The sequence below is a fragment of the Melospiza melodia genome, chromosome 3, assembly GCF_035770615.1.
Source record: "Melospiza melodia melodia isolate bMelMel2 chromosome 3, bMelMel2.pri, whole genome shotgun sequence".
NCBI classification, from domain to species: Eukaryota; Metazoa; Chordata; class Aves; order Passeriformes; family Passerellidae; genus Melospiza; species Melospiza melodia.
This window is the reverse complement of record NC_086196.1, coordinates 62,423,757-62,445,474: the sequence shown is the minus strand read 5'-3', so window position 1 is coordinate 62,445,474 and position 21,718 is coordinate 62,423,757. Positions and strand designations below refer to the sequence as shown.

General features: G+C 40.7%; 1 protein-coding gene across 1 annotated transcript in view; it reads left to right on the top strand.

Moving 5' to 3' along the window:
* The window catches only part of LRFN2 (leucine rich repeat and fibronectin type III domain containing 2), a 155,455-nt gene that overhangs the window by 109,535 nt on the left and 24,202 nt on the right, over positions 1-21,718 (top strand). Inside the window, exon 3 of the mRNA XM_063152027.1 lies at positions 7,694-9,086. Coding sequence (XP_063008097.1) covers positions 7,714-9,086 — 1,373 coding nt within the window. The 5' untranslated portion in view covers positions 7,694-7,713. The remainder of the gene's footprint in view (positions 1-7,693; positions 9,087-21,718) is intronic.

Below are 21,718 nucleotides of genomic sequence, written 5' to 3'. Positions count from 1 at the left end.
TTCATGAGACTACTTTAAGAAAGTCATTAAATGAAGCATTCAGAATATTTGTTACTAGTGTTTCTGAAATTAAATGTTTTAATTTGGAAACCACTCATTTCACGTACATATTTTTCCAAAGTACAATATTTAATGAATGAGTAAATCAAGCATGCCTACTGGATTTATGCTACAGGACTGAATTAATTTAGTTACTACAATCAGCACTCAGCAATTAAAAATTGAACAGTAAGCTTCAAGGCAGATACAAATGAGACTGACCTTGGCATTGCAGGTAGGCATCATTCTAGAGTAAAAATTTCCATCTTCTGCAGCACAAGAAATTTAGGCTAATTGCCAAGAGGAATTTTAGGCACACATTTCTTTTGCTCTGTTCTCTGTGTGTGCAGGAAAGCTTTTTAGTCTCAGCTTCAAGTGGCATGATGCCAGATCAGACCAGATCTGGAGATTAGTCATAGGAAGTAGTGACACCTGTACCCTTTGGATGGGAGCTAGAAGCAAGTCCAGTTTCCAAAGGATGTGTCTCCCTAACTGACCAAGTCCTGGAATCATAGCGTGACTGTGGAACAAGTTCACTGCTTATCAGACAATGGAGAACCTGCACAGCTCAGACCGTCTTAACAGCAGAGTGGACTGTTGTCTAAAAAGGCTGAACTTGGGATAAGGCCTTTTCAGTAGGCAGAATGTTAATAATGTTGATAATGTATGTCTTCCACGTGGATACTCTGAGTCCATGAGGTGGGCACAACGATGCATAATGTCCTTCACAGAAGTCTAACAAAGCTAACCAAGTGTCTCTCCTCTGCTTTCATGAAACTTAATATATTCTGTATTCTTGAAAAGTGAGAGTAGTAAATAATTCTGAGGCTTCTGCACTTCAGATTTTATGTGAAGTGATGAAAATGTCCCAAATGTATTATAGGGAAGTGCCAGACAGGCAGATGCTCGGAAGTACACAGAATGTGTTCACTAAGTTTTATTTTCTCACAAAATGAGTCTCAAAATCTTGACTAATTTTACACATTTCTTAAAACCAAATGGCTTATTTCAGCCAAGTGCTAGCAGCAATAATGAAGAGTGATCTAATAGATCTATACCTGGTTTCTTCTTTACTTAAGAGCTCTTGCGACATTTCTTAGGAACTAGGATGTAAGTGCATTGTGGATCTAAGAGCTCTAGGATCACTAAGGCTGCTAGACTCACACACTGCCCAGCCATCAGGGACATCTTTGTCAGAGAAGCTAAAAGACATAAAATGTTTCTCCTGGATCAATATCACTGTGAAAAATGTGTACATACATATTTCTCAGAATTTCTTCTAAGAAAGCAACTCTATCCCAGCTGAAACCAGGACAGTGAGCACATACACATTAGTGCTCAAAATACCCTTTCCATATACACTGCAAGAAAGTGACTCTAGGAAGAAATTTGTACCATGTTTTCCAAGAGCGCATCGAAGAAGCATTTGCTAGTAGGTTAATTATATCAAACACAAACAAAATTTTTGACTGATTCTGAAATTTGTCTGCTAAGATTTGGGGTTACACTTGTCTTTTAAGTGTTATATGTTAAAACTTCATAAAAGTGTCCAAGGGTTTTTTTTTTTTTTGTTTTTTTTTTTGCCTAAATAACCTGAAATGTGAAGAGGTTACTAATTGCAGAGATTAAGTGTGCTGCACCATTAGCATATGGATTTGTTCTTTTAGGATGTATGGAAAGAACTGGTTTAAATGAAAGAAGTTAGATATTTTAGTAAACTAGGAGAGATGAAAGCTACATTGATAATCTAGGCTTTTGACAGATGCATCATTTCCATCTTGGTAGTGGTAAGGAATTGGGTAATGTTAGTATTTTAAAAAAGAAATAACATGACTGGTGTCAGGAAAATATTAGGAAAGCATTATGAAAATATCAGAAAAGCTTTCCAAGAATGCACACAGAGATACACAGGTTTTGCTCATGAAAGATTGAATGAGAGCAGTATCTTCCTGTCTGAGAAAGCCCTGCCTAAGAAAATATTTGGTTATTTCCTTGGGATCAGTTGAATGGATTAAATCAGCGTTCACAGAGTGAGCCCTCTTGGCAATCAGCTTTTGTGCATTGACCTTACCTCTGTTCTGGATCCAGTTATAAACAGTTTTTTAGGGACAAAAATGTTCTTACAGTTAGGACCATCCTGTGAGCCAATTTTACTTGGACACATCCACCCCTTTAGCCTAGCTCTTCCTAAATACTGGCAAGATAAAACTGCTTCCATGCTAGGGAGCACAGAGCAGGTAGGAGGGACTCACAGCTGCTCGGAAATGTGAGAACAATAGAACAGCATTCAAAAGAATCAAACCACATAAATGAACCTCATGGTGGTAAAGGGGTGAAAAATATTTTTAGTGCAACCTTGCTATGGCTGCAATATTCAAGAAAAAGCGTTGTACAAAGGGCAATAAAGTTGTTAGACTTTACCCAGAGTTCCCTGTTTTCTGTTACTGTGGAAACAGGATCAGTCACATTAATATGGGTGGAGTTTCATATAGACAGGTACCTGGAGAAATGTGCTCTTGCAAATGTTCCATCTTTATGTGTAAAACATAAGGTGGCTGGAGCAAGCAAGCAGTTCATGTGCTAGAGCTATTCCTTTTTTTTCAGTGAAACCAGCTCCTTAAAAGGCCTAGCCAAAACCTCCACTGCATTGTCTGTATGCACCTGATAAAGATCAGCTTTATCCCCAAAGAATGCAGGAGTCTAGGCAAGAAAAAATACAAAAGATCAACAAAAGCAGTGTTGGTTGTCCTGATTTTGAGCCTCTAAACTGCTAGGTGCAAATTGACTTTCAACACCTGAGGAGTTTCACAAGTGCTCACAGTGGCCTAACACCAAGCCTTGGCCTAAATCCGAGTGTTTCCATGGATGTGCTACTGATGACACATCCAGATGCAGAGATATTTACTTTCCTTATGGCCATTGCAATTGTTTAGTAAGTGTAGCATAAACTGCTTGTATGAATCAGGGAAAACACATAACATACCTTTCCACACAGTTTTTTGGTGATGCAAGGGATTAAGGAGTAAGTTTTGTCCTGACATAGTCCCATCCTCTTTTATGCCTTGTTGATTAAACTGCTTTTGGAAATAGGTGTGAAACTTCACCTGTCACTGCAATCCTTCAAGCTCTGCATTGAGGGTAGATTTCTTAGTCACTTAAGTTCACTTAAAACAGAGATAACAGAAGATAAAGAACAAAGAAAAGGGCAGCTCTCAGGAAAGAAAACCTAGTTCCTCCACAACACCTACAAAACTGAAAGGAGGTATCTAAGCTTACCCATACAGTCCCTGGAGCCTGGGTTCCAGGGTGCTTGGAAACCATAGAATCAGAGCCACTACCCATCCATTTCTCCTTTTTAAATTTTTTCTTTCTCTCCCTTTTCCCAGCCTTTATGCTGCATATTATTTGTCTGAGAGTTACCTTGCGCTTGGCACTGTGGAAGGCAAAGGTTACTGGAATTTAAATGCAAAGTTCAATGAATACAGAAATAAAAAATGCCTTGGAGGCGTTGCTGAAATGAGATGCCAAATCCCAGAATTTGTATCTTTATGAGGAAATTTGAATACAAAACACCAAGTTTTATGGCTCTTGCACATATTAATTCATACCAATCCATGTTCTAAGAGGACTAAAGGGGCTATTTTTCATCTTGGGCTGAGACAGGAACTCTTCCAGATTTACTGACTTGCTGTGAGAAATATGCTTTATCAGGCTGATAGATATCTTTAAAATGTAAATCAGAATGGTGAGCTTATCACAAGACTGCCATTAGCAGCTTATAAAATTCTTGGTGCTGCAGCTAACAAGAGATTTTGTGAACAAGGTGAGCATACTGGTCAGCAAAAACAGACCCTAAACTTGATACTTTATTTTCTGTCTTGCAAGAAAATTACCAGAAATAAAATCAAAGCAATTTTTATTATACATCCATCTCCTTGGCAACTAGTAATTACCATGACTTTGTAGGATGGTCTAGATTTTAAAGGATATTAATATAATTGTGCAGGCTCAAGAATTGCAGTATTACCTGGAATCATACCTGGAAGTGCTCGAGTCCAGGCTGGATGGGGCTCTGAGCAGCCTGGTCTAGTGAAAGGTAGGTAGGAACTAGATGGTAGGTAGGAACTAGATGATCTTCAAGGTCCCTTCCAACATAAACCATTCTATCATTCTATTAGTCTATGAATTCTTACCTCATGTTTGGCCCAAGTGCTTTGTCTGTCTGGAGAGAGAAAGGAAAATCATTTGTGCTACAGAAGTCCCAGATTTTCTCCTTAAGGAGTCCTGTCCATTTCTGTTGTCTCCAGTGCCCTATAGGAAGCCCTTTTGGTTTATACCCTCTTCACTGAACTGTGAACTGTTCCCTTCAGGATTACATTGTAGAGAAACTCAGGGCTTGGAAGCTTGCAATAACAATGCTAGTAAATGATCACAAAGGCCAGAAATATCCTCTGTAAACAAACAATATTTACATTAGTACTCTCAAGTGCATGCAATAGCTGGAATGACAGTGGCTGTTGCCAATTTGCCCTCTTGCTGGCAGGAGCACATGCTGCACTCTCTGTGACTTTCATGCACACGTGCAGGCTCACACAGGCAGATGATGTGCTTTCGAGCCATCCACAGATGGTTTCCCCATCAGGGCTTGCTTTGCCATTTAAGCCTCCTGCTTCACATCCTCCTCTTGGTGGTTCAATCCCTATTTTATGTAATTAACTTCTGTTCCTCCCCCCATTTTTACTTTTTTTCCCATGAATGCTCTTTACTCTGACGCTCAGAGTCAACCATCTCCCCAAAGCACTGTGATATTTACCAGCATCCGGAAAAAACGTGGTTAGAGAATTGAGACACTTAAAGGAGACACGGCTGTTGTAAGTGTGCATTCACATTTTTGAATAGATATTCAGAGGGTGGGAATCTAGATGAGGGAGAAGCTATGAAAGGGCTTATTACTAATTAACTATATCTATTTCTCCCCCTTTTAAACTGCTTTTTGTTTATCATTTCAGCTGGTAGGGTAATACACTAAATTAAAGCTGCATAATACATTTATAATTAAGACTGAAAAAGCCAATTGCCTGTTACTAAACCACCAATTGATAATATTGTAAGGGATATTTATAGCTCTTTGGTATGTATGCCACAGATTTGCATCAATAACACACTTGCTTATCTCCAAACATTTTATTCAGTAGCCCTTTATTTACTATTGAAGGTAAGATTACTCTTCTCAAGCCATCCTTTCTAAAAGTGTCTCGCTTTCATCTTGTTTGTAAAGCTCAGCAAACACAGATGCTTCAGTCATTTCCTCTGCTATGAAATAGTAATAACAGTATATAATTACCATCATCACACCATGCAGAAAACCTTGCCATAAAGAACACACTCTACATAGTTCAGCACTCATAGCATCTTGCATTTCTATGGCTCCTTCTTTCTGACTCATCTTGCATATCCTAGAGAGGAGATACCAGGCCACCTTACCCAGGGCATGAGTTGAGAAGTTTTGGGCAGAGCCCCAAACACAAGCCCTTAGGCCCCTATGCCCTATGCCATTCCTTTCACAAGAAGGTAGAGCAAGACCTGTTTAAAGAGCTCTTAAAAATTGTTGAAGTGATACTTTTTGTTTTGTGTTTGATGCGTGTTACTGGGGGTTTAATAACTCGAAACATGTGCCAAGAAACTGCTAAGTGTCTGAGCCCCTGCATGTTGAGAAGGGATATGGCATAGACCAAAGAGTGCTGCAAGTTTACATGGTGATTGAAGGTTAGAGGCAAAATGGCCATCTTCAAAATGAGAGCCAGCCTGAATTGTGCCTGGACCTAGTGCCACAGGGGAGGGTCTTGGACACTGGTGCACACCATCCTGGCAGAAGATGTCTGGGAGAGCCCTTACAAAAATATAGCTTTTTGTCTACCTGCCCCTTTCCTCAGAAGGAGAATGAGGGCCAGGAATGAAGGATCTAGCCATTCTTCAGCCCTGCTGGATAGCAGGGCCTGGGAAAGGGAGAAACAGAAAGAAAGAAAATTTCCTTATATCCTGCTCATGTGAGAAGAATGTCAGGAATCCTGTGTAAGTAAATATTCCCAAACCTGAAGCAGGGCTTCAGCTTCTCCCAGCCACAATTGTATCTCCAAGCCAGCCCAATCATGAGTTTTGTTTATCCTTCAAAGATGCATCCTTGCAGTTTAAGCTGGAAAAGTGTGTGAGAGATCAGAAAAAAGCGAGATAATGGTACAAGGAGGAGTTGGTGGGGTGTAAGGAAGAATTGACGGGTGCAAGGGAGGGCCATGAAGAGCTTCACTGTCACTACAACAGTAGGGGTTGCAGTTTGAGAGCCTGTAGTTGTCAAAAAGCTTGCCAGGGGCCTGAGGTAGCACTGTCTTCCCCTGGATCCCTTCTCTTTGGAGCTATATGCTGTCATCCTTTCCATGGTTTGGCTGAGCACAGGGTGAAACCAAATGGCAATTACACAAGTGATTTCTGCTTCTAATGCTGTCTATCATTAATTTTATTATGAGTGGGCAAGTGACTTGGCCCAGAACTGGCCAGATAATTACATGGTCATCATTAACCACATTACTGAAGGGTGAAAATGCAGTTATTTTTATCCATAAAGTCAGCTGCTTCAACCCTAAAACTAATTGCACATTATTATGCAGCAGAAAGTAATTATTATAGATACTGATTTTAGCTTCTACTCCCAAAGAAGCAGACACTATTTCAAATGAAATCTTTCAGGATTTTTAATAAGCCTTGCAATCTGTGGTAGAAGAAGGAAAGAGAGAGAGAGAGAAAGAAAGGGAGAAAGAAAGGGAGAAAGGGAGAGAGAAACAGAGAAAAAAAAAGGGGGAGAGAGAGAGAGAGAGAGAAAGAGAGAGAGAAAGGAAGGAAGGAAGGAAGGAAGGAAGGAAGGAAGGAAGGAAGGAAGGAAGGAAGGAAGGAAGGAAGGAAGGAAGGAAGGAAGGAAGGAAGGAAGGAAGGAAGGAAGGAAGGAAGGAAGGAAGGAAGGAAAGAAAGAAAGAAAGAAAGAAAGAAAGAAAGAAAGAAAGAAAGAAAGAAAGAAAGAAAGAAAGAAAGAAAGAAAGAAAGAAAGAAAGAAAGAAAGAAAGAAAGAAAGAAAGAAAGAAAGAAAGAAAGAAAGAAAGAAAGAAAGAAAGAAAGAAAGAAAGAAAGAAAGAAAGAAAGAAAGAAAGAAAGAAAGAAAGAAAGAAAGAAAGAAAGAAAGAAAGAAAGAAAGAAAGAAAGAAAGAAAGAAAGAAAGAAAGAAAGAAAGAAAGAAAGAAAGAAAGAAAGAAAGAAAGAAAGAAAGAAAGAAAGAAAGAAAGAAAGAAAGAAAGAAAGAAAGAAAGAAAGAAAGAAAGAAAGAAAGAAAGAAAGAAAGAAAGAAAGAAAGAAAGAAAGAAAGAAAGAAAGAAAGAAAGAAAGAAAGAAAGAAAGAAAGAAAGAAAGAAAGAAAGAAAGATTTTATCATGTTTTTATAACACATAAATGTCACATCCTAGAGGTCTGATGCCTTTTGGTGGGACTCCTGAGAGGAGATATCACAAAGTCTCTCTGGAGGTAGATGTTAGGCAAAACATGAGAAGAAAGGTATTATAATTAGTATATCAAAATTGCTGATGTTCCTTTTCACTCTTTTTGTTTCTCCCAGGTACTGTTGCGTGATTTACAATGGAAAAATTGCTCTGCGGCATCCTGGTGTTTGGAATGGCTGTCACAGTCAACGCTTGTCCCAAATATTGTGTCTGTCAGAACCTGTCTGAGTCACTGGGGACTTTGTGTCCCTCCAAGGGTCTCCTTTTTGTACCTCTGGACATAGATCGAAGGACTGTTGAACTCCGTCTTGGGGGCAACTTCATTATCAATATCAGCCGACAGGATTTTGCCAATATGTCTGGACTTGTTGACCTTACTTTGTCCAGAAACACCATTAGTTACATACAGCCCTACTCTTTCACTGACTTGGAGAGCCTTCGGTCTTTACATCTGGACAGCAACAGGTTGCCTGAGATTGAAGAGGATACTTTAAGAGGTTTAATTAATCTTCAGCATTTGATTTTAAACAACAACCAGCTAAGCAGCATTTCTGATGACGCCTTTGAGGATTTTTTACTGACATTGGAAGACTTAGACCTGTCCTACAATAACCTCCGAAGCATTCCCTGGGAATCTATAAGAAAGATGATTAACTTGCACCAGCTCAGTTTAGATCACAACCTAATAGATTATATAACAGAGGGGACATTTGCAGATCTTCAGAAATTGGCCAGATTGGATCTAACATCCAACAGACTTCAGAAGCTCCCCCCTGACCCTATATTTGCTAGATCACAAGTAATTCCTTTAGTTGTTACCCCATTTTCGCCACCTCTGTCCCTCAGCTTTGGGGGAAATCCACTGCATTGCAACTGTGAGCTGCTGTGGTTAAGGCGGCTTGACAGAGACGACGACATGGAAACTTGTGCTTCTCCTCCAAGTCTGAAGGGAAGGTACTTCTGGTACGTACGGGAAGAGGAATTTGTTTGTGAGCCCCCTCTTATTACACAGCATACTCACAAGCTGCTGGTCTTGGAAGGGCAGACTGCCACGCTGAAGTGCAAAGCCATTGGGGATCCCACTCCCATCATTCACTGGGTGGCCCCTGATGACCGTCTCATCGGAAACTCCTCGAGGACGGCTGTCTACGACAACGGCACCTTAGATATACACATCACCACCTCCAAGGACTACGGAACTTTCACGTGCATAGCGGCCAATGCTGCAGGAGAATCCACTGCAACAATTGAACTCTCGATTGTCCAGCTCCCCCATCTCAGCAATGGCACCGGCAAAGCAGCTCCACCAAAATCCAGGCTCTCGGACATCACCAGCTCCACCAAGTCCAATCGCGGTGAAACAAAAGGTCCCCCAGAAAGGGCTGTCCTGGTGTCAGATGTGACCACTACCTCAGCTTTGGTCAAGTGGACAGTCAGCAAGTCGGCCCCTCGGGTAAAAATGTATCAGCTGCAGTATAACTGCTCGGATGATGAAGTCCTGATCTACAGGTAAATGCATTTTTGTTTGGTCCTCTGATGATGGCAGGGAGTGGAAATCAACACAAGTCTTTTGCTCTTTGACTTTTTAATGATTTGACTTGGAACTAAGATGGCGCTGTGACCAGTAGCATTAGTGGTATTTGATAAATTTGCATTCTCTCTGTCAGTTTGCCTGTTGGTCTGTTCATTGCTTTTTTGTCCAAGTCACACATTGCAAATCTCCGTAGTACTCATTTTCCAACAGCTGTTTTCTGTAAAATTTTCAATTTGGGAAAAAATAGTACTGCAGTTGGTATCCTCCTTAGTAGGCTTAACAAAGAAAGAAAAACTTGAAGACTAGAAGTCAGAAATTTCCCTTTCCACCTCCTGTAGGTGGGATTGAAACAGACTACTTAGAGAGGAAGCAACGTGGGAGGAAGTTTGTGCTGTCTACCCATAACACAGGCTCTAATTATTCTGTGATTCAAGATTTGGGGCTGCTAACAAGACATTTTTCACCTATATGATAAAGCTTGTTTCTTATTTCACTAACATCTGTTCTACACAACCGCAATGGCTGAAAACTTTGGAGCACCTAGATTTTTATACCATATTAAATGCAAGAAGAGGTGGATATAATTTCAAAAGCAAACCCTGAATCCTCCTTATGATCTTTCAGTTCTACAACTCTTCTGACTTCAAATGATGTAAAGCAGGAATCACTCTTGCAGTGGAGCAGCAATAAATTTTTAGGGACTAAAAATGTGTAGGAACAGTACAGGAAAGCAGTACTACTGTTCTTTCCTTGTGTAACAGAAGAATGATTGACATATTCATGCTAGTGATGAATCCCTAGAAACCACCTTGTCCTTCCTTTTTATTGCAAAGCTTCATTGACCTGAACTGTATCTTTGGTTGTATATGATCTCTCAGCAAAAGGCAGAATCTCATGGAAAAATGGAATCAAACATATCAACTCTTATAGCTTTATAAGCATCCTGAAGCAGTGAAGAAAAATTTGATCTGCTAGAGATATAATGGGATTTGGGGTTTGTACCTAATTTGAGAATAAACTGTGGCCAAAATATAATCAAAGGCATTGATTTCCATGGTAGGTTTGGTGTTATTGCCTGATGGCTATTCTATTCTCCTGCTGCCTGCAGGGAGAGCCGAGGCACTCATCAAGTCATGGTATTTGGCCTCCAGATCCCACAACAAGCCTTGTTATTTTCTTCTTTACCACAGGGTGGTTTCCTTCAGCATGAGGAAGTCAAAAGGAGAGGTAGTAAACATTCATGTGACATTTTTCCCTCACCCTTCTACAATGAAACCTAATTTTAAAGCTTCTTTAGAGCAGAATGTTTAGCTGACATGGACAAAATTTTGTGCCAACAATACCTTTATCTGAGTCAGTTGTAGAACAAAAAGAATGAAGTGATCAATTTAGCTACTCCAAATTCACTCAGTCATTGCCAAAAGCAGGGATATTGACCAGCAAGTCCAAAAAACATTTTTAAAGGATATTTATTCAAATTCTGAAATAATCTGAGGAAATTCTGTTTTGTCCACCTCCATTCCTCAATTATAAAAATATCTTGAAAGAAATCAATTAGAAAGTGAAAATTATTTCTTTTGCTCTGGCTAATGTACAGTGGAACCAGTGTGTTAGCTTTGGGAATTGCAACTATGTGGAATTAAGCAGAATGAAAGGATAACATAAAGTAATGATACAGTCTTAGGAATAGAATGGAAGAAAACATGCTAGTGCATTTTTTTCCCCAAAGCAATGCTTTTGGCAGAAGCTCAGCAGTAATTAAGATCTTAAGCACAGTGTAAGGCTGAAAAACACTCTGAAAGATGTATAAGTCATATGTTCATTGAAAAATTAATTTGGCCAAGTGAACAGGAATATTCCTGCAACCAGAAAGAGAAGTCTGCAGATGTTGTCAGATGCTGGAAGTGGTTGGATTTGTCAATTTTCTAGGGAGGAGGATGGTCAGGGTTAAAAAAAACAAACCATGCAGAAGCACTGACATGCAGCCTAGGAGCTGGATGGGTGAGAATTGGGTGCACAGTGAAGAAAGATGGCATCTTGCCAGCCTGGTCTGGAACAAAAAGTTGCTGTCAAGATTTTAGACACCCCTAAAAGTTTTTATCATGTGCCCACTTCCATGTCCCAGTAAGGTTTTGGTCCTTTGCTGCTTTATTTCGTTGTGGCTCAGTTTTTCAGAAGCTCAGTGAGGAGAGTGTTATTTTGAAATATCTCCCATCAGGCCTTTTTTGAGGATTCACTGATGATGCATAGTTCTTTTCATTCACAGCTCTCAAAAGCACTTCACCAAAGAAAACTTTTTTCTTTTTTTCTCTGCATTTTGCACCAGGGAAAAATGAAGCCTAGAAAGATGAAGTGATTGTCCAGAGTCTGAGAGTTAATCAATGGTACTCATAATATCAAAACCAGTCCTTACAACTTCCAGTCAGGGAACCACTCAGTCCCTTAGAGTTAATTACTAAAGCTCTTTTGCTTTAATTGGTCAGATGCATATCACTGCAATGAGTGTGTGGAAAAACCTAAGGGAAAAGGATTTCTACAGTGCTCTGCTCCATAAAATGCTGTGTATGTGCTAAATGGGATGTGATACTGCTTAGCTGCTGAAATGATGGGCACTTAATATACGCTAAGACAGTCAGTACTCCAGGACTGAGACACATCAGCTGTGCTCAGCTTTTAGGAATCCTGCTTCACCAGCAAGAAATGTATGCACAAAAGAAGAAATCTGCTGCTCTCTCTGCTAAGAATTTTTCATGGACATTGTACTCATTGTGAAAGAGTGAAAGCAGAAGTTCTCCCCTCCCCGCTGATATCACCATTTCTCCTGATGATTACCCAGGACAGCAGTCTCCTTTCCCCTTCCATGCCAGCTGTGATTTTCCACCATCAGGATGGTGCAAAAGGGGACTACAATGTGCAATGGCTCAATAAAAATTCAAGTTTTGGGACATTTTGGCAAATGTTGTCTGCTGAGCCTCCCATTTGCACTGAGCTGAAATGTTACCAGAATGTGAAGTTTGGCTTTGGCCTTACCAATGCCATTATAATGAAGATTAGCTGGAGAAGCCCAGTTTATCTGCTTTCCCATCTGACCTTCCTTTGTATTTGCTATCTCAGGCCTTTGCTCAAGCTCATAGCAGGTTTTTATCTCTTTCAATGTATTCAGGGTGCATATTTCTGATAGTGATTAAATGAGTAGGTCCTGGATCTGCATTCAGTGGGTTTTAATGCAGCAATCTTTCCATTCTTTCATCTTCTCTGTAATACCAACACCAGTGCTAGTAAATCACTTTTAGCCGAGAAGAGAAGCTTGTTAAAAATTGAAGAACTGAAAATCACTCCTTATTTGAAGGAAAAACATGCAGAAAGAATAACCAATGTCCAATAGAGAAAGGGATGGAAGAAGACCAAGGTCTATGAAGAGATGTCCGTCCTTGGACTCTGGGTTAAAGCAGTGAACACTAGGAAACCTCCACTGTCATAAAGATTTTACCTAGTCCCCTCAGTCAGAACTCCAAAGTGTTTTAGATGTGTAAAAGCATCACTCTTAAGATCAGTGCAACACATGCACTGGTAAGCTTAATTCATTCTGAATAATTGAAATTGAAATGAAATATAAATGTTAGAAAATAATATCTTTGAGCCTTAGTTTCCCATCTGTAACCTGGGTGACAGCACCACCTTGCTTTGTGGGGATAAACACATTAGAAAATATTATGGAACCAGTAGCCCACATAAATAAATAGGGAGACTTGCTTTGAAGTCATTGTGTGGTCTGCAGCAACAGGGATAGTCATGAATGATTAAGATGGAGGATTACATAACTGCAACACTAGAATTCAAGTAAGGCATCTGGGGAGAGAGATTGTGTTTTTTTCATGCATAGAGCACCCTACATGATGGGGGACCAAGTCTCAGTTTTGGCTGGCAGGCATTGCTGTAATATATACTTTCTCTACTTTTTCAAAAGCGAATAAATCTGCAAGTGTTTTGTAGAACTTCCCAGGTCATACTGAACCTTCTGGCTGTGTTTTGAATTAAAGCAAAGATGCAGCCATTTAAAAATGTGCATCTGAAGTGCGACACTGCCATTAGATTTATGAGACATTTAGGTCTGTTTTATTTTGTGGTATTTCAGAGTAAAAATGATGAAAACAGCTGTACAAATTAAGAATTACTGTAGTGTTATAGTCTCCCTAACTTATAAATTCTGCACTGGGAAAAAAATATTTTATATGTTTCTGAAAGCTTATTTTTTAAATATATATTTTATGTAGCAGGCAGTTGAAACATTAAAATATGAATAAATGGCTCTACATCTTCAGTTTATTTAAACAATGGTGCTATGGATTTGATTACTTAAAGAATATGATAATGATTTATATTTACACAGCTCCTTTTACTGCAACTGCTTTACAGGGTGGCTGAACAGAGATCCCCACTATCCTGTCACCTCTCAGTTAAATATTGGCTGCAGTTTAGCAATCTGCAGGTGATTGTTCAGTTCCTTTTCATGAGCAAAAAATAGCTTCAGCATTTGCACTCATGGATACTTTAAACTAGGGAGGAAGTAATTAACTGAGCTTGAATTTCCCACAGCATGGTGGTATAAATATACCCGTGCACTCTTCTAGTCAAGTGCATGTCAATAAGAAAGTGCTTCATGACTGAGGTGCTGCAGACTTCAGGAATATCTAATTCACATAAGAAGGCTCTCTCAAGCAGCAGTGCCACACTGAGAGGATGCCATTGTATAATGCTTCTTGCAAGGAAAGCCTACGGTGTGGAGATCTTCCAGCTCAACACTGAAAACAGAGGAAGCCCTGTCCTGTTGCTGGTAGGGCAAATTGTCTCAACAGCCTGAGGCTGCATCAAAGTGTGTTTATGTCATTTTTGTGTCTGAGGAAAGCTGGAAACCCAGAGTACCAGTTAGCTTTGGAAAAGACAGAGGATTCATTTATTCTGAAAGGCCCGAACATCTGTCCTTACTTGGGATTTGGTCACTGGGCTCAGACAAATAAATGATTGCAGATAAATGTCAGCCACACTTCTACCCAATTTTCATTTCCACCTGTCTCCAACCTTACTAGGCACTGACCTGCCTCCATGGCTCACACCTGGAGCGAAATTCCTGACTTAGCCTCAGCATTTGAGCTGAGCTATTCCAGATGCATTATGTGCAGGATACAACCCTTGATTTGGCCAAAGCATTTACATATTTAAACATTAAATTAAACAACAACTGGGAGGGAGGACAGCACATGAAGATGTTAATCAGCATGTATTAATCTTTTATATTTGACAGGTAGAGAGCGCCAATTTATAAAAATAAAAACATGAAGTCACAGTCCAAAGAGAAGCAAAATTTATATAATCAGTGCGGAGGGAAGCCTGGCATGGACATTTGGTAGTTCAGATAATTTGAGAGTGGTTTGCAGCAGTAGTGTCTATGTGCTTCTGGAGTACCCTCAGCAAGTGCAAGCTTGCTGCAAGGCATCAGTCATAATGAAGAAGCTGCTTTACAGATGCCTGTATTCTGGGACTGTGGGGTTTTATTTGTGTCTGCTGGAAACATTTTCATCTAGTCTTTTGTTTTTCATCTAGCCTTTTGTTTTCTTTCTTTTGCTGGAGGAAGTACAGGGACAGTTGTTTTTTGGGGTTGTTTTTTGCTTGGTTTTTTTTGTGCTTGTTTTTTTTTCCCACCACCCCACCCTCCCTTGCAATATGAGGAATATTTAAAGAATAAATAAGAAAATGTAGTGAAAATGAGAAAAAATACATGTATTACCAGAAAATTATATGAAATATATATATTAAAAAATAATATATGCGAGAAAAGTAGGTGTGCATCTCAATAATGTCCCTAAATTCATCCTAGATTGTTGTGAAAAACTATCATCCTCTTGATGCTTGTAAGAATCATAGAAAGTTATGAGGAATCCATTGGTCAGAGCATGTCCAGTTCAGGATGAGCAGAACCTGACCATGTGGATGCTGCCCAGACCATTTTCTTGTTTGCTCACTGACACAGAAAGGCAAAATACTAAATAGCTCCTTATTCCTAGGGGAAATATGCCCCTGACATGATCATGTGAGATGTATGTGAGGGCTCATGAGAAAGTGCTTGCACTGCTGCTGACCATCCTGCAGTGCCCCAGCACCTGCTCCTGGCTTGGAGGCATTCCCATTTCCTTCAAAGTTTAACTCCGGAAAAATAACATTTATTGAAGCCTGTGGAGAAGTTGTATGTGACAGCACTACTCCCAAACTCAGCCTGAGGAGTTGAATGTGAAGGCAAATAGCCTGATTCTCATCTCACTCCACATCTAGGGGTGTTGCACAACGTGGAAGGGAAATTAGAATCACTTTAGACAATGCTCTCAGGTATATGATGTGATTCTTAAGGTGGTCCTGCGCATGGGCAGGAGTTGGACTTTGATGATCCTGGTGGATCCCTTTTAACTCAGAATATTCTTTAATTCTGTTGTTCAGCATAAGACACTGGTACCCTGCTTTATCTCTGTTTCAAATTATTAATTCAGCTCAATAAGGCTGAGCATTCTCACTCAAGGAGAATTCAGGATGAGCTAGTTTTTGCCCATAATATCTGCCACATCCCCTCTCTCAGATCCTCTGAACCTAAGTACCAATATCTGCCCCCCACCGCCTTTATTGCAATAAAAAGTTATACATCTGATTCCAAAATGAAACATTGAAATAAGATTTTTATTTAGCTTCAGGTGAGTCAACAATTTGATCTCTAAATGAAAATCTTTACCATGTCCATAATTTGTATATGTAATGCACATTTAACCACCCAAGAGGCTCTACTTCATTTCTGCATTTTCACTGCAGCAAATTCCCAATATTCCTTTCCTTTCTGCTGCTCATCCATTTAATTCCAGTTGGTGTCAGAGATCCACTCTAATATCTTCTTTATTTTGAGTCAAATCTACTGATATCTGGGTCCTTTTAGGAGGAGTGAAAAGGTATCAGCTACCACAAAGTGTGACAACTACTCCTAGTCTTTCTAAATCTGCAGCCAAGAACATCCTCCCTGCCCTCACTTCACCCTTCATTTCAACTGGATCGCCACCAATTCAAGCTACTTAGAAATCTCCTCCAAGGGTGTTGAACCAATAGTAAAACTAATGGCTGAAAAATACCTGCTTGAAGGAGAGGGTGATTTATTTTGTCCACAGGTGTTTTGCAATAGAGTTACGAATGGAAAAATGCTTAAAAGCATACTGTGCTCTAAACCACCACATTACTAAAATTTGCCTTGCCAGTTTGAGATCGTTCTGCTCAACTGAGCTCCCACGTGCTCACGTGCAGGTTCCAGGCTGTAGGCAGGTGAAAGAGGGTGCCTTGACAGCTCCTACCTCCCCAGCTTTCTGCCCCTCCAGCCCATACAGCTCCCACCTGAAGTCATTGGACAGCCTTTTCTCCCATTTCAAAGCTGATGTGGCTTTACATTCTTGGTAGGAGGGTCTTCAAAGAGAGCTCTTGCTCCTGCTGCAGTAGGCTCCTCTTTCTCCTTGTCTTTCCAGTGCTGAACAGTTGAGCTCTGACTGTGAATATTGTTTTGAGGGTTGTGCAAGCAATTATATTCATTTGGTTATGTAGGACTATTTTATCTATCAAATACATGAGACAGGACAAAAAGGATGACAGGGAAGGAATAAGTCAAAATTACAAACACAGCCAGAGCATAGTGCCTTATTTCACTGGCATAGCTGCAGACTTACCTACCTAATTGCTTGCTCTGAATTTCCTATTATGCCCTTTTTCTTTCACACCAGGCTTTCTGCTTGTAGACTCAGGCTATTTTCAGAAGAAAATCTCCTTTATTGTACAATGATGGAACTGATTAACTCTAACACATAATAGCAATGATACAGCTTGCTTTCCAAGAGAAATGACTTAAAAATGTAGAACTGGAAAAAGACACAGCAGTGGAAAAATAAAAAAAAAAAAAAATAAAATAAAAAAAAAAAGAGAAGAATACACTGGACTAAATAAATTATATTATAAAGTCTTCATTAGCTTTAGCCCTTAAAAGTCTGGTTCTTTTTGGAGTTGCCTATAAAAGGCAGGTTTTCTGAGCAAAACATTTGCATTCAGAGTGAGAAAAAGTCTCTTTTCAGATGATACAGTGCAAGCTGAATGCAACACTCTCTTCTCATTTAAACCTATTTTGGGGCTTCAGTTGGGATGTTGATGGTGAGTAGTCTTTGTGTTAAGGCTTTGGTTAGGGAAAGATGAAAGAAGAGAATTCAGACAAGCTGAGGAATGTAAAATTTTAAGCAGAAATCAGGTTCATGCTCTGTGTAATTTTTTGAATGCTGTACTTGTAGGTTTTCAATGAAGGCTTGTACTACAAGTAATTTATCTTTTCTTTGTTCTTAAAAGGGCACAGGAGAAATATAGCTCAAATTTTGACTAGTAAAGAAAGAAAATATGAGGTAATGGATGTCTTTGAAAATAAGATATGGGTAATTTCATTGTTATGCCACCCTTTCCCCCAAATGTGTCTTGTTTTGCAGTCTAATATGAGGACAGTACAGACGTGTACCCTGTAATCCATAATAATCTGTAATAGGGCCTAGCAAAATAGGAATCCAGCCCTAACTGAGGATAGCAGGCTAGTACTTTCACCTAAAAAAACCTTGAAACTATAATGCCATTGAGAATTGCATATGTTTAAAATGAAATGTTCTGATTTTCATAGTAGAGAAAAGCAGCCAAGTCAGCAGGCTTATCTGCCCTATTGTCACAGCCCTACTGACCTCTCAGAGTCACAGTATGATCATATTAGGTCCTAGGATGTTTGGCAAGAATCCAATTAAGTGGCTCTGGTCAGAAAGGAAGCAGGTTTTGGCAGAGGGCACCACAGAGTGGAAGCAAAATTGCCTGTGTGACACAACAGCAGAGACGGAGACACTTGTACTGGGCAAGGAAGAGATGTTAGTCTGGCATCTTTGGATGGGAAATAGTCCACCCACTACATGGCTACAGCCATGCCTTAGGGTGGCTGAACAATCCCTGGAGACAGCAAGGTAAGGCTATGCCCTAAGCCTCTTTTATTCAGCTGCTCCTGGTTTACAGATTAGTTTATTTGCAGAGATGAACAGTTTGAGACAGCCAGCACTAGGTGTGAATTCATACTGTATTTGCCCATCTGTCATCGCTCCCCTTCCTCTTCCATCACTTTGAATTTGCCTAAGTGTTGTAATATATTTATTGTCTCATAATTTACTTCATTTTGACTAGAAAACAAAAGTGCTATTTGCTCAACCCAATACTTTTTTTTTTTCAATTATCTGATTATTTAATCGGCTTAGTTTGTGGAACTAATTGGCTCTTATGCAGATATCCCACACCGTGCTCTGAATTTTTCTCTGAGTGGGGATTGCACAGGCAGTAGCTGCCCAGTAGACATATGGGCAGCTGACAGCATCAAGACACCCCAGCAGCAGCAGCTCTGTCGTCTGGCAGATTGCCTCGGAGAGTCAGGCCTGGTGAATCAGTCCCTCTGCTGGCGCTGGGAGCGCGGGGCACGCCTCTGCTCCAGCAGGCTGCCTCAGAATGAGAAACAAGCGCAGCCCCCACGCTCCTTGAACTGCAGCCTTGGCACGGCTGGCAGTGCCGAAACGGACTTGAATCTGGCTAATTTGGGTGTGTGGAGGCAGAGCTTCAGCTTGGTTACTCTCAGGTGAGGATGTGTCACTAGCTTGATGCCTGCTCTTCTCTCTGCTGCAGTGTGGATTTTCACAGCTTGGAAGTGCCATGGAGAGGAATTTAACAGTGCTGCCAAGGTTGGGCAGTGGGAGAGGGGAAGAGAAAAGAAATTGGCTTGGAAGCGTCCTATCTCTCTGTGCCTCTTCCCTTCTAGCCCTGAAAAGGGGCCGAAAGTTCTTGTGATCTTAGCAGGCAATATAACCAAGAGGACCCCTGCTTCTCTCCTCAACCCCTGGGTCCTTGCAGCATCCTCTGGTTGTTGATTCAGTCAATGACGTGGCAGCCCCTGAGCAGGCAGAAGAAGGAACAGCCACCTGGAGTCACCTTCAGAGCCTGGCCCCTCCAGCCCAGGGACTCACAAAGCCCAGGCTGGCTGCTGTCACAGGCTGCTGGCTGAAGAAAGGGTCAGGGACAGCTCTGTCTTCTCTGGTGGTGTCAGACAAACCTCCTGCACTCTCAGTGGTGCTAGAAATGCTGCAGTCCCTTTGCTAGAAAAAAACAGTGCAGAAGTACATCTGTCTCTTGTATAATTTGCCTAGGGGTATGACCCCCACTGAGCACACAAGGCTGTGTGTATGGATAGTAGTTTAAATTGTTTGCTGGCTTTTTTTCCTCTGGGGACACTGGCAATTTCTATGAGGTGAAGAACTCTTTGCAAGGGGAAAGATGAAATGAACACTGGGAGCAGGATTCCCACTTGTGAAGAGTATTAACAAAAGCCTGGGGGACTGCAGCAGTCCCAAATCAGGGCACAGTACTGCACCTTTGTACAACAATAGGTTGGTGTGGGGTGAAAACCTTGTGCTATACAAACTGCCTAGTGAAAGCATATTTAGCTGTTTGTTTTTTCAGAAGGTAAGGTTTTTTCTCACTAAAACAGAGTGTTGTTTTTTTGGTTCACCTTCCCTCTTTTTCCCTATTTGGCCTCTTCATGGATATTTCCTTATTTGGGCTCTTTCATAGATAATTGTATTAGCTGTGGATTAATTGACCAATTATGCTGGATTATTTTTTAGACTAAATCCTTTGTTTCGTTGTCCTAAAACAGCTTTCATTCTGACACAGCTCCTGACAGTTTGCTGCTCCCTGTACCTCCCCATTTAATGGCTGGGTTAACGTGCTTGCTGAGATTCACACCCATTACTTAGTGATACCGTGTATGTCTGCACTAGGTTAAAACCTGCTTTCTACCCTCTTTATGTGATTTCAATCCAGAAACTTTCTGTGGTTTCAAGGTAGCAAAGGGAATCCAAGAAAAGCTGTAGAAACTTACAGGAGTCCCTCCTACTGAAAGTCCCTGAGGACATGATCTGTGTTTTCCTGGCTCATGCCATTTTCATCTCCTCTGCTTAACCCCAGTGAAGCTTGCTGATGACAGGGAGGCATATACTCAAAAGTGCTGCAGGCTGTTCTTTAAATCAGGTCACACTTACTAGTTCCCAAACACAATATGTTATTGTGGGGAAAGTCTGAAGCTAGTACCTCAGTTTAGCCAAAGCAAACCTTAATCTGGCATATAATGGGACAGAACCACAATGTAATTGACTGTTCTTGACATTGAACAAGGATCAGATTTAAAAACTGATTTTAAAAAGCCAGATCTACGGTAATCGGTCTTACAGTCATTGCAGCAATGTGAAACATCTGTCTAGCACACCCTCCAAACACCTGCCTCTGCAATGGCTATGAAGAAACAAACCATCCATCAACTCAGTTTTATTTTCTAGCCCTGTATAAAATGGAACAAACACTGGAATACCTCTCCCATGGGAAATTCCAATATTGTAACATCTGTTTCTGTAGACTGAAAATTCTCCATAACAGTTGTTTTGTTTGCTTATTGGAAAAAAAAAAAAAAAAAAAAAAAGCATTTCATATGGAAATGTGGAAGTGTTGCTATCAATCTCTTTGTGGATGTTACAGCTTTTGGAATGACAGTGCCATTTCCACCATACATCATGCCCCATGAGGAGTTACTCTCCTCCTGGATGTAAGGCTCTATAAATTCACCACATTCACTTTGCTCTTTCCCCTCACCACAGAGCTCCTTCTTCCAGCGCATTTTGTTTCTGCTTTCACCTCCTTCAGTGGCAAAGGAATGGCTGGACTGTGCAGGGAGAGGAGCAGCTGCTCATGGGTGAGTGGGAAAGGAGCAGAGGACATGGTGGAGGGGCAGAGCAAGGGCTGGGAACAGAGCACCACTCACAGGTGCCAGGCAGAGGAAGAACGTTGTGGATCCCCACACCTACAGCTTTCATTTTCATTTTTCTTACAAGAGGCAAGAAAAAATTGATTTAGCAAAGCCTCCTATTTTAATACTAAAATTATGTTTAGTTTGACATATCCAATCAACTTCACAGTCAAAGTGTACCATGGGTTTACTAGCATCCAATGTTATTGCATGTAGGAGCTTTGAACACATGGTCCAGGAGACATCCAAGTAATGAAAAATACTTTACACAAACTCCTTTGGGGGGAGGATTGTTTGGCACAGGTAACGAGTCCATCTGCCAGACACAAACCAAACAGCTCTGCCTCACACAGTCACAGCTGCAGGAGCTAAAAACCTCCAGCTGAAGCTTCTGCCCTGGGAGTCATCACATTTGTCAGCCTTTCCCTGACAGCAGCAGTAGATACCGCACTTGTACCATCCCAGCTGCACCCTCACTGCTACAGGTGAAACAAAAAGGCCCTCTTACATATTCTGAGATGTTTTGCCCAATTTTGAGCGTGTGATGTTTTGTGTTTTTGCTGGCAGTGACAGCCCTGCTCAGCAGGTGACACGCATTGCTGTTTAACTGCAGCACTGTCTCTTACACCTTGTTTTAATGACAGTTCAAAAAGGCAGAGAGCTGCACAACATTTAGCT